Source organism: Propithecus coquereli, unplaced genomic scaffold (genome assembly GCF_000956105.1).
Source record: "Propithecus coquereli isolate 6110/MARCELLA unplaced genomic scaffold, Pcoq_1.0 Scaffold6, whole genome shotgun sequence".
NCBI classification, from domain to species: Eukaryota; Metazoa; Chordata; class Mammalia; order Primates; family Indriidae; genus Propithecus; species Propithecus coquereli.
The window spans coordinates 6,367,180-6,381,134 of NW_012151951.1; the positions used below are offsets into that span (position 1 = coordinate 6,367,180).

Below are 13,955 nucleotides of genomic sequence, written 5' to 3' on the forward strand. Positions count from 1 at the left end.
TATACTTGAAATCTGGTAAGAGAGTAAATCTTGAGTACACTCATCACTCACACACACACACACAGGGTTAATTATGTGTGGTAATAGATCAATTATGTGTTGATTAACTTGATTGTGGTAATCATTACACAACATATACATATATCAAAGCACCACATCGAACACCTTGAATTTACACAATTTTTACTTCTTAGTTACACCTCATAAAAGCTAGGTAAATGAATAAAAACTCCAATAAATGAATAAAATCCTATCCAAAATAAAATCCAAATCAATAAAATAAATAAATAAAACATCTTATTTAGTGTTATGACCCAACGCCTACATTAATACTTAGAATCCAGTTCATGATCAATTATATCTTGAAAATAAATCAATAAACTTGTAGAAAGAATTTAGCATGGCAACTGGCACCTATCAATTATTCAACAAATATCAGTCCCTGTCCCTCCCTTCATAGCAAATTCCCCAAGATGTTCTCTCTGGTCTTAGTCTTCTTTGACAGGAACGATGCCACTTGGAGTCAACTGCTGCTACTGTTTATTAATTCATGAACAATTTTCCATAGATATTGTCATTATTTTGAGTTCTGAATAGAAAAAAATTCCCAAGAACAATCATTTTCTGAACACATTTTATGTGTCAATTGCGACAAACGTGAGATCAATACTATTGTTCCCATTTTATATATGCAGAAGCTAAGCATAGCTAAGTTATATGACTAACTCAACTAAGTGACAAAGACCATTAAAATCAGGTTTTCAGGCTTGATATTCAATACCCTTTCCTCCACACTTAGCTGACATTGCACTGTCATGAGCAACTTCAAAGTTCTCACCTATCCTCTCCATAATGGTCAAACACATTATTTTAATCAAGGAGCAGACACATGCCCTATTGCATATGAGGTGGTGATACTAGTAATGGAATTCAATAAGGGGGAAAAGGAAGAAGAAGAAAGTTTCCCTTTTATGACAGCGTAAAAACTATCCAATATCAAACTTTCACTCAAAGAAAAATGTAAAATTAAAAATTATTCCTTTGGGCTACTTTAAGAACAGCATTATCCTAATAGACAGCTATCATAGATTTCAACACATGTATGTGCCTGCACGTGTGCGCGCGCGCACACACATACACACACACACACACACACACACACACACAGCTGAGTCAGCAGTCTAACAGGGATTTTGCTTCAACTGATTTCTTACAGTGTTCCAACTTCAAGGTCATGTTAATCATTTCAAAGCTTGAAAAATGCATCAGAACTTATAAACATTTATATCCATTTTTACTCAAATTCAAGATGACAAAGTTAAATTTTCATTTTTCTACTTTAAAATATGTTTGCAAAAATAGACATAAATCATTTAAAACTTGCCACAGATGAATAATCTATTAATAGGGAGGTAGCATGTTGATTTGCACTTGGAAAACATTTTCCTAGCCAACTACATATGCTCCAACACTGAGAATTTAGAATCTTAGTATCTCACAGTCAGGAGGCCTTCTGAGAATTTCATCCACCTGCCCCATCAAAAGAATGTAGCTTATATTTGAATCATTCCAGTGACCACAGCATATGCTTCAGCTAGTTTATTTCATTGTTGATTTCATATGGACCTTCTACTGCACTAAAATTATTCTTTTAAATTTTGCATAAAGATCCTCCTTAACCTCCTTGATCCAAAGAGAACAAGTCTTTACAAAGTCCAACACATATTCAAAAAGAGCAGATTTGTTGAATATCTCTTTAAAAAACAGAGTTATGTTTTTACCTCTAGGCTAAAATTTGAATTGCAATTTACCAATTCACAATCATCTTCCAATTACTACGTTGAACATCTCAGGATCATAACAATGACCTTCAGACCTTCAGCTGTTCTTCTTTTCAGCCTCAGGACAGTCCTTGTGACATACTATTGTTCTCATTTTAAAGGGATGAAATCTGACTGGCAACTGTCAAAGTTACTAGGAACAGAATGTCAATTTATTAAAAATATATATAGCTTTATATATAAATTCCAGAAAAAATTTTGGTCCTGATTCTGTATCCAGTTAATCAGGAAAACTAGCAACCTGATAAATGAATGATTGAAGCCAATGTTTTCTAAAATATGAGCTTTTGACTGAATCAGAACTAAATTCTAATAACATCTCTGCCACTTATTAAACTCATCTTTAAAAAAGACGTAACACCCATAGCACAGGATTGTTCTGGAAAATATGTGAAATATCACTATGAAAGCATTTAGTACTGTGTTTGGAACACAGTTTGTATTTAGTAAATGTGAATTCTGCTAGTTCCATTTTGATTTAAGAAATTTGCACTTTTAAAGTCACTGTTGTTAAGTGGTAAGTAGTGGGAGAATTATTTATAGCATTTCCACTTCATATCTGCATTAATTAAAGGTCTGGTTTAAAAAAAAGTAATGAAAACACTCCAATTCAGTAATATTTGCACATTGCAATAAGGCAATACTATCAGATAAGTAAGAGATAGCTGTCTTGCCTAGAAGACCAATTTCCATTTTAGTAAACTCACCCAATACCCAGGTATCATCAACCTTGATGGGGACACAACTGACCTGTTCACATTCTAAAGCTTGTCAGAAATCCTCTGCTAAATGGCCTCAGGGTCTCAACTGATGATTTAATGACAATAGTTCTTTATGAAGAAAAGTCAATTTTTTTTTTTTTTTTGAGACAGAATCTCACTCTTTTGCCCGGGCTAGAGTGAGTGTGTGGCGTCAGCCTAGCTCACAGCAACCTCAAACTCCTGGGCTCAAGCGATCCTTCTGCCTCAGCCTCCCGAGTAGCTGGGACTACAGGCATGCGCCACCATGCCCAGCTAATTTTTTCTATATATTTTTAGTTGTCGATTAATTTTTTTCTATTTTTAGTAGAGACGGGGTCTTGCTCTTGCTCAGGCTGGTTTCGAACTCCTGAGCTCAAACAATCCGCCCGCCTCGGCCTCCCAGATTGCTAGGATTACAGGTGTGAGCCACCGCGCCCGGCCTGAAAAGCCAATTTTTTAAGTGATTTTTTTTTTTTAGAAAACATATTGGAGTAACAAACTATTAGTAAAATTTAAAATGCAAAATGCATGTAAACTAAAAGCTAGTTATTCATTGTTCCGATGAAGTAGTTAATGATAAAGATAAATAAGTAGTTTGGGCTTAGAACTTCACTTCTTTACAGCTTATTGAGACACAAGAGACATTTTTTTTTCTCTGTAATGACGCAGTTAACTCCATAAGGCCAGCGAAAATCTTTTACTTACATCATGGGGTAACATTTATCCTTATTAGATATAGGAAATCCTAGCAACAAGGGTTTAATCTATTAAGAGAATTTTCTAGAACCTCACATCATAAAGAAATTTCCACACTGTTTTTAGAAGTGATATCTATTTTCTTGGTGTCTTAGTCTGTTCAGGCTGCTACAACAAAATACTATAGACGAGGTGGTTTAAACCCACAGTTTTAGAGGCTGGGAAGTCCAAGGTCAAGGTGCCGGTCATTTCAGTTCCCGGGTAAGGGCTCTCTTCCTGCCTTACAGATGGCTGCCTTCTCACTATGTCCAGAGCAAGTGCAGGTCTTTTCCTTTTTTTATAAGGACACTAATTCCATTATGGGGGTTTCACCTTCAAGATGTCTTCTAAACCTAATTAACTCCCAGAGACCCCACCTCTAAATACCATCATGTTTGGGTTAGGGCTTCAACATATGAGTTTGGGGGGTGGGGGTTGTCAAAAACATACAGTCCATAACACTTGGTTTCAAAAATAGAAAAACATCAATCTTCTTGCAATTGCCACCACATTTTAGAAAATTAATATCAATAGGGACAAAAACAGCCACCCCAAAATACTCTGAATAAAACAGCAAGACGCTTTATCAATATTGATTTCTGCTTAGCAATTCCAAGTATTTTAGTCTTCTAACTGTCTTCACAATTTGTCACAATGCTAAAAGAAATGTTCTCTGTATATAGAAAGAAAATAATTCAAGACGTCATTTTAGAATACAAAAAATAGAAATTTTTGGTTCAGTTTCAAAGTGTTGGCCATAGACATCACATGAATCAATATAACTTTAAGAACCACTGTCATCCTCATGAAGTCTAAGTTGTAACTCAGATTATTCAGATAAAAATGATCCATGAAGATAGACTATGGATCCATTTTCAAGAATAGTTTCTATGAGGACCCAGTGAAGATGATACCAGTAATGCATTTCAGGAAGCAATGTCTCTTGCCCCTCCCCCATTTTTACCTCTCTCCCTGTCCTTCCTTCACAATCTTTCTCTGGTATATAACACAATTCTAATAACCTAAAAAAATAAACCTAAACAAGTAAGCATTTTTATCTATTTCTACTAAGCACTAGATACACACAGTTTATGTGTATACAAACACATGCACATACAAGCACAAACATATGCATATATAACCACACACTCACACACACACACACCCCAAACAGGCCCAGATATACCTGTTTGAGAAATAATAACAGCTAACATTCATAGTTGCTATCATGAACCAGACACTATTGTAAGCATTTTACATAAATCTCATTTCAAAGCTCATGAAATGTAACTATGAGGTAGATAAAATTAGTCTCTTTATTTACAGATGATGAAACTGAGGCAGAGAGGTTAAGTAAGTAATTAAAGATGGAAAGATGAGAACTGCAAGTAGTGTACTTAAGATAGCACTGGGATTCGCAGCCTTGGCTGAATGGAATGAAAGGAACATAAGGAAGGATCCATCCTTCCCCTTGCTTCTTCCTTATCTCCAACCTAAGTGCTTGCCAAAGGCAAAAATATAAATGAGGCAAAGCCCTTTTCAGGTAATTTTTAGAGCATTATGGTGTTTTGAAACTGACAATATAATCCCCTCAGTAGAAAAGATATCAGAACAGAATGCTTATCTGTGATTTTCACCTTACCTCCTAAAGCATATAAATTAGTTCTTTTCTACTCATTAAAATTATGCTAAAAATACATGCCAATTTCCCTAACATTTTATAAGCTTCTATGGGAGTTATGCCCCTTTATCAAGTGAATGAGTTAAAAATGTTTACTGAGTGAGTGAATGAATGGACTATTTTTTTTTACTTCAGAAATTCCTCTTTTCTCACTTACTACAACACTGTCACTTCATTTCCAATAAAATAGCAACAAAAGTAAGTGACACTGATGTTGATGAAGACTACTGAAAAGAACTAGTATAAGTCTTTAATAGTGTTTAATTTCAAACATATGTTCTCTGATCATTAGAGGAGAAAACATATAAATCTTGGAGAAAAATGAACCAGTTACTCTTTATTAAATGGAACTGACATTTAGTGCTTGGAAATGAAGTAAAATGATATATACATATTTATAAAATTCCAAGAATAACTTAAGTACCTAAGCACTTTGAAGGGCTTTCTACTTTATCATAAAACAAAACAAGGGAGAAATGAAGCATTTCATGTGTCTGCAAAATCCAATTCATGGTGAAGTGACATCCTTGAGATTCTGCTTCATTTTCCAAAGGCTGCTTGCAGACAGCTTCAGTAGCTTTGTATTGTCAAAAGTCAAGACAAATCGAAATTCTTGAGGTATAAAGTTCTATATCCTTAAAGCTTCATATGAGAAATGTCTGCTTTCAGCTTCTACAAAGGAGGTTAAAGATGGGGATTTAAGTCTGGTAGACTTATTCAGTACACAAACTCGGATGCTGCCAGCACATCAGTGCGAAGCCTAGGTAGTCTTCATCAAGAAGCTCAGACCCAGCTTCCCTGGGATATTAACATACACACTCAAAAGTGAACACTGATCACCTTATGTATGAGCCTTCCTATCATGGATATTTATTACTATTTACTTCTACATTCTGTATTTATTTTTTAAATGTGCTATGGTTTGAATGTGTCCTCCAAAATTCATGTGCTGTAAACTTAATTTCCAATACAACAGAGCTGGGAGGTAGGGCCTAATGGGAGGTGTTTAGGTCATGAGGACGGAGCCCCCATGAATGGATAAATGCCACCAGCTGAAGGGCGTGTAGGAATGGCTTCACTCTCTCTTGCCCTTAAGCATTCCACTATATGAGGCCACAGCAAGAAGACCACCCCAGACGCCAGCACCTTCATTTTGAACTTCTCAGCCTTCAGAACTCTGAAAGAATCAATTTCTGTTCTTTGTAAATAACCCAATCTCGGGTATTCTATCACAGCAGCACAAAACATACTGAAACAGAATGTCTAGACTTTTTTTTCCTCAAAGCGATTAAGGAATTACAGTTAACAGCAGTCTATAAGCTAACAGGAGATTAAAGCAAAACAATGTACGTATATAAATTAAATGAAATGTACATGATCTTAATCGCTTTTCTGGCTCTTTCGATTGGTTTTGTATTCATGGAGGTTTTGAGTTTATAAAGTCAACACAATGTTTTCATTGGTCTTTGGAGATTTTTCAGAACTCTGGTTATCTAGCAATTTTCAAATTGCATTAATGTCGATTGTGCCCAAATATATTCTATGTATTTTCACAAACACATATAACTAACCTTGTAACTCTAATGTCTCAGTGGGTCTAATCCACTTTTAGCATCCAAAAGCTCTGTGGACATCTCCACATCCTTTGATAAGGTTTCCACATTTGGTTTACCTCTGAATCTATAGAGGTGACCTGTGCACCCTCTGACTCTAAGCCTGGTCCTAGCCAGGGAAAAGACTCTGGATCTGTATCAAATTTTGTCCTGATGCCCATCTTTATACTTGCACCCAGACCTGCTGCTGGGTTTCCAGTTCCTGTAATCCAGTCCCCTTGAGGCCAGTTCCAAGGTCTGTGACCCCTGAGAGTGTGCCTGGATTTCTGTTCCTTCCTACTCTGCTGATTGTCTTGGACTCTGTTTTTCCAGCTGGACTCATAATACTTGCATTCCCTTGGCAGTAAGAACTTTGTGTTGCTGTTTTTCACATTCTCAACATCAGATTCCCTGATCTAACAGAATTCTGATGCTGGTGTTTCCCGGCTGTGCCATCTTGTCTTTCTGCTCCTTTTCCCCAATCCAAGCCTGACACTGATACTCACCGTTTAACTCCACAATTGCAAACCACATTTGGGGTTCGTGATGGGAATGCCACCTCTCCTTCACCCCAACAGAAGAAAGTATTTTATCACTAATATATTGCAGAGTTGCCTGGGCAAGATGATTTTAGAAAATCAGATCAACTTTTATCCAGTTTCATAATTTTAAAAGTATACCTCTTATTGCCTGCACCTGGGACCATTGCTCCCACTATCCCTTTTGGTATGCTACTTCTCCATAGGAGAAACGAAGACAGAAGGTGCCAGCTGGTTTCCGACAAAGAGAAAGGACAGCAGATGGAAGAGCCCCCAATTTTAAAGATATAGCTCCTCAGATTTCTGAACTAATTGCAATTGAAGAGAGAGTGATAGATCTGGGTAAGGTGATCATACAGTTTTTCTCATCACTTGATGGTATAACTATGGTTATAGTTACTGATCATGTAACGTAGTTTTAAAACAGTTTACACTTTTTGCTTTTATCATTTTATCATTGTTTTGATGACAGGCTAAACTTGTGCAAAAACTGTAGGCTTTAGAATCAGATAAGCCTCAGTTTAAATTCTGATTTATTAGCTAAATTATCTGAATTATTTAACCTTTTGGAAACTCAGTTTCCTTACATGAAAATGGAGATAATTTCACATATTAGTGATGGAAGGGTTAAATGAGTTCATTCATATTTTATTCTTTTTGAAAAAGCTATGGGTACATTATTATTATATATATTATACATAATATGTATTATACACACATACACACACAAATACATACAAACATAATCACATAACACACACCCCCGTATGTTCAGATACACCTGTGTGAGAAATACTAATGGCAGCTAACATTTGCATTTACTACTATACACCAGATGTTATTTTAAGTGCTTTGCATATAGGGGCTGATTGAAATGCTAACAATGTAACTATGAGATAGATACACTTATTACCTTTATTTTATAGGGTATAGAACTGAAGAAAAGTGAAGCTAAGAAAGTGCTTAAAGGTGAAAAGATGAGAACTCTAAGGGGAGTGTATTAAAGATAGCATCGGGATGCTACAGCCTTGGCGGAATGGAATGGGAGGAACTGGAGAAGGACTCACCCTCTCCCTTGCTTCTTCTTATCTCAAACCAAAGAGTTTCCCAAAGGCAAACATATAAAATGAGGCAAAACTTACATTAGGTCACTTCGATATCCAATGCCATCATCATCATTATTATTATTATCATCTATATTCCATTTAAAAAGTTACTGCTTCTTTATTTTGTTCATTCTCTATAATCCAAGAATCAAAATATTATATAGTACATAATTTATGCTGACTTTTCACTGAAAATTTGCCTTTCTAATTACAAGAGAATCAAAACTATAACTATGCTTCCTTCAATTTAGCTAGCTCTTAGTAGTCAGAGATGTGTAACATCTTGGCAGTCAAGCATTGTAAAGGCTTTAATTTTCTCAGTGCTTGAAATATGCACTGTAAAATCCATAGCTTCTTCACCAACCTCCTAATTTATAGTAGGCTTGATTATCTTAACAGAACGTTCTTATTAGGCCCTAATTTAGCTCAATTGTACCACTTAAATTATAATTTGTCACTACATCATCTCTCTAATGATAGGAAAACATGGAATAATAGATGATTGAGATGGGACAACCACAAATTTAGAGACTAGGGTTTCATTGCATAGTAGCACGTTTTGAATGTCCCTGTGGGCCACTCCCTGTAGTTCTCTTCTCTGGGCATTCAGCTTTATCTGGTTTCCTTTCACATTTCTAACACAAAACAAACGTGGGCTTTACCTTATTTTTTCTGTGGCGTGGTTATTGTACATAATTCCCAAAATTCTATACATATTTTGAATCTAGAAAAACTCTTTCATTTTTTAAAATCAGCAGATTTGTGGTCCTTAAAAAACGTATAGCCTTTGGGATTTTTAAATTTCAGTAGCAGTTAGAAATTTAGAAAATAGTTCATGGTATGAACATGAGCTATGACATTGTGCAATTCATGTGAATTTCTATGAAAAGTTATTCATTAGGTAGATATGGGGCTGAATAACTCATGATATTGCTATGATTTTAATAACGAATTAAGGAGTTCACCAAATCAAACAAACAAATGGCAATTGGGACCTATTTTGAAAGTTTTTCCATTATGTAGCTTGGAAAATTAAGATGCTTCTACTTAAAACCATCGGTCCTTTGGAAAGGGATCTCAGTTGACAATGCAATGCAAAATTCTGATTAGCCATATCTAACTGATAGTGCAATGCATATTTTAACATAACTTGCTATTTCCATTTAACTGTCAACAAAAAATTCTTAGTTTATATTGGAATCCTCTACTCTAAGCAAGAATAATTATGTGGGCAAAGTTGCCTAGAATTCTGCAAGTTTAATTTTTTAATAATAATGAATTTAGAGGACAGGCTATACAGAATTTTTCCTTACTGAGCAATATCATGATTCACAATTACCTATGTCAATATTGTAAATCAAGTTATAATGAAAGTTTACACATAAAGCAGAAATACCTGTATTCTGTATAAAGATTTCTAAATTAAAGAGATGTCATTTACTATCAAATTTAAGTTTAAAAAAATATCCTTGGGATTTAATTAAGATAATAATTTACTGTTAAATAATATTTATCTATAAGTAACTAAACTCCCTTACCTTATAGATATCCAAAAATCCACACTGGTGGTCAAATCTGGTGTACAGTTCATTCAGCATGCTGATCACTTGCATGGGAGTACACTGGGCACATATGGCTGTGAAGCCAACAATGTCTGAAAAGAGCATGGTGACATCATCAAACTTTCTGGCCTGCACTTGCTGCCCTTGCCACAACTGCTGGGCTACATCGCCAGGGAAAATAGAATATAGAAGATCCACTGTCTTCTTTTTCTCTTCTTCCAGGGCCTGGTGAGTTCTTTCTAAAGTTGCCTTTAATTTATCCATCCTCTTCTTCAAGCCATCTTGGGCCTTGGCCTGCTCGCCAACCAAAATAACATCTCGGGTGGCATCATGGATGGGGATGTCTGAGAGATGCAGCCCTCGGCCCATGAGTTCATCCAACTTGTCCACACATGGAGAGCCCAAAAATAGAATGGAATTTGATTCTGGGACATGGATCATTTGTCCTTTGACTTCCATCACCTGAGAAATTAACATGAAATTTTGATCAGTATTGTTTACATAAAAGGTTCACAAAAATTAATGTATATTATTAGATGAATAGGAGGAAAAAGAAATGTTTTATTAGCTATATTGACTTACTGCATTCACATAAGCAAATGTAAATCTGATTTTCAGTCAGTGTAAAATTCATGGTTCTGCATAGAAACAATTGTCTTGTGTCTCATTCGACCATTTTCTAAAGACAATAATGCAATGGTGAATGAGATCATTGAAAAATGAAACAGAAAAATATTTTTTATTCAAGATGAAATTACTCCCAGATACATCATGAAACTGGTTTATGAGCCAATTCAAAAGCTTTTAACTTGCTTAATAAAAATAGAATTAGGATAAATTCATCTGTCAAAATAACTACATTTAACTGTCATTAAAATAATACTCCTTTCAGACAGAAAATCTAGGTTATTAACATGAATCAAAATAATTGTTTGGCCTTATGTAAGTCATTTTTCAACTGGCCGTAGTTTTTTGAAAATGTAGTAGTCATTGCACTGACTAGATTACTGGAAATTCACTCAGCTTTTAAAATAATAATATAAACTGAATATTATTAAGCCAGTACCACTAGAAAATAGCTATCACTCAACTAACTAAGAATAAACCAAAAAAAAAAAAAAATGATACCACTAAAGCAATTTAATTAAGTAAGATAAGGAATCTGAGGGTGTAGTATTTAAATCTATTTCCCCTTTCTGTGCCCTTTCACTGGAGAATGAGGAACTGATGTTTAATGGAAAACTTAGTAAGCACAGGTATATGCTATCTTAGTTTGGTAACCTAATGAACACCACAGAGAGGATGAGCACCAGTAGGAAAGGAAGGTGGATTTAGGGTATGGCTATCCAAACATAGCTATTTGGGTTACACCAAAGTATTTCAGCACACCTGGAGAGAAAGCTAGTTGCAATTACTTGGAAAGAACAGGCTAAGAGTTGACCAGCTGAGGCTGTGTATCAGTTTCATCTGTGTCACATTCCACTACCACATAGGAGGTGCTCAATACATTTATTTTCCTTTCTACATCATAGCATGAAGTATTTAGGCTAGTCGATGAAACTGGAAGCATTGAACAAATATGGGGTAAACTATAGGGATTTGGATTTTTAAGTTTGCAAATATTTTTATTTTGCTCTCCTGCATCATTCTTGAGGATCTCATTTATATAAAGAAATAAATTTGAATTCTTGATGTTATAATTTTGATGAAATGAAATGGTCACTTTAACTTGTGTAAAGTTTCTGCTAAAGTTTAATATTTCATCCTTTTATTCATATTACTCTCATTATTCACTGAAGTATTTATTTTCTTCTATTTCTACTGCTCTGGATGATAAGAACAAAAATATAAAATGTGTTCCCCTTTTCAAAGATATCAGAGTATGGCGGGAAACCAAATCCATATAGGTCTGAGAATAGGATGAAGAAGACACTGCCAATTCTCCACCCAAAGTGAGCTCTCGAAAGACTGCAGGCTGTGGTTTGAATACAAAGAAAATAATTGTTCTGTAAGGTATTTCCAGATTGTTTTATATATGATTGATATGCTTTTTTGGAAAGAGGTGTTATTAATGATATATACTTCCCCATTGTTAGGTTATTAAGGGCATAGCAAGGAAGATATATGTAATGTAGAATCCCATAGTTCAAAATTGGTATATAAAATTTTTTCTTAAGATTTACAAAAAGAGCAAAAACCTCCGATAAGCTTTGTAGAGATAACTATTTTTAAATGGTAATAATAGCACCTGATGCTCATAGATTTAAATTTATATCTAGTGTAACCCGCTCTCTCTCACTCTCTCTCTCTCTCTCTCTCTCTTTCCCCTCACATTTCTTTCCAATTATTTTCTTATTCTTCCCCATCTTGCTTTCTTCTCCCTCCTCTCTTGTGCTTTTTGGAGTTATACTTTTTTCACCCTCCTCTCTTCATTTGGTCTTTATCTCTCCCTCTGTCTGTCTCTCTTCCTCATCACTTGGCCAAACTATCCAGGATATAATAGGAAAATCAACCATCATAATAAGAACCAGAAAAATAACAACTTAAATGAGAAAAGACTAAGAATTGATGCCAACACTGAAAGGAAACAGATGTTGGAATTATCTGTCAAGAATTTTAAGGAAGGCATCATAAAATATTTCAACAAGTAATTACAAGTTCTTTTAAAATGAATTTTAAAAAACCCAAAATCTCAGTAAGCAAATCAAGATATAAAAATAACAAATGGAAATTACAGAACTGAAAAAATTATAGCAATAAAAATAGAAAACTTGCCGTATGGGCTCAAAATTAGAGTGTAGATGACAGAGGATAGAATCAGTGAATTTGAGGAAGTTTAATGGAATTTACTCAATCTAAACAATAGAGAGAAAATAGACTGAAAAAAATAGTTTCAGGGACCTATATAGGACAATACAAAAAAATCACACATTCATATCATGAGAGTTCAAAAAGGAGAGGAGAAAGAGAGTAGAGGTGAAATAACATTTGAGGAAAGTATGGCTGAAAATGTCTCAAATTTGGTGAAAGACATAAACCTACAGATTCCACAAGCTACATGGACTCCAAATAGGATAAACTCAAAAAAAATCAACTGCAAAAGACATCATAACTAAACTTCTAAAAATTAAATAGAAAGAAAAAATATTGAAAGGAGCCAGAAAGAAACGACATATTACTTAAAGGGAATGCCAATCCAAATGGCAGCTATTTTGTCATCTGAAATTCTAGAGCCCAGAAGAAAGTAGTACATTATTTTTGAAATATTAAAATATAAGAACTGACAACTGTAAATTCTACATCTGGAGAAACTATCCTTCAAGAATGAGGGGAAAATAAAGGCATTTGCAGACAAACAAAGGTAAAAATATTTGTTGTTGTGGACGTACTCTTAAAGAATGGCTGAATAAAGATCTTTAAACAGAAAGAAAATGATAAGATAAGAATCTTAGAGCATCAGGAAGGAAATATAAAGAACAGAAAGACTCGAAATATGGGTAAATACATTTGATTATCCTCTTCTCATGATTTCTCTAAACCATATGTGATGACTGAAACAAAAATTATAATACATTCTGTTACTCATCATGATTGTCCTTACAAGAAAGGCAGACAGAGATTACACACACACATACGCACACACAAAGAGAAGAAAGTGACATGAACACAGACACAGAGATTGGAGTGATGTGACCACAAACCAAGAAACACAAGACATGCCAGTAGCCACAAGAAACTAGAAGAAGCAAGGAACAGGTTCTACCTCAGAGCCTGTGGAGAGAACATGGTCCTACTGACACTTTGATTTTAGGTTTCTAGCACCCAGGACTATGAAAGAATAAGTTTACGTTGTTTTAAGCTGTCAAGTTTGTGGTAATTTGTTACAGCAGCTACAGGGAAGTAATACAGATAATAACAAAAAAATCTATGAATAGGACCTAATTATAGACAGACACACACACACACACACACACACACACGCACACACGCACACACATGACATTCCACTCAAAACATCCAAAATAACACAATACATTTTTTCATGAGTTCATGGAACATACACCAAGATAGATCAAATTCTGGCCCACACAGAAAAACACCAAAACAAATTTTAAACATTGAAATTATACAGAGTACGTTCTCTGACTAGATAGAATAA

At 34.9% G+C, this 13,955-nt stretch overlaps 1 protein-coding gene across 2 annotated transcripts in view; it reads right to left on the minus strand.

Moving 5' to 3' along the window:
• Positions 1-13,955, minus strand: part of GUCY1A2 (guanylate cyclase 1, soluble, alpha 2) — a 356,160-nt gene that overhangs the window by 93,703 nt on the left and 248,502 nt on the right. For both annotated transcript variants that reach the window (XM_012659179.1, XM_012659180.1), the window contains exon 5: positions 9,773-10,258. In XM_012659179.1, the coding sequence (XP_012514633.1) occupies positions 9,773-10,258 (486 nt within the window). The remainder of the gene's footprint in view (positions 1-9,772; positions 10,259-13,955) is intronic.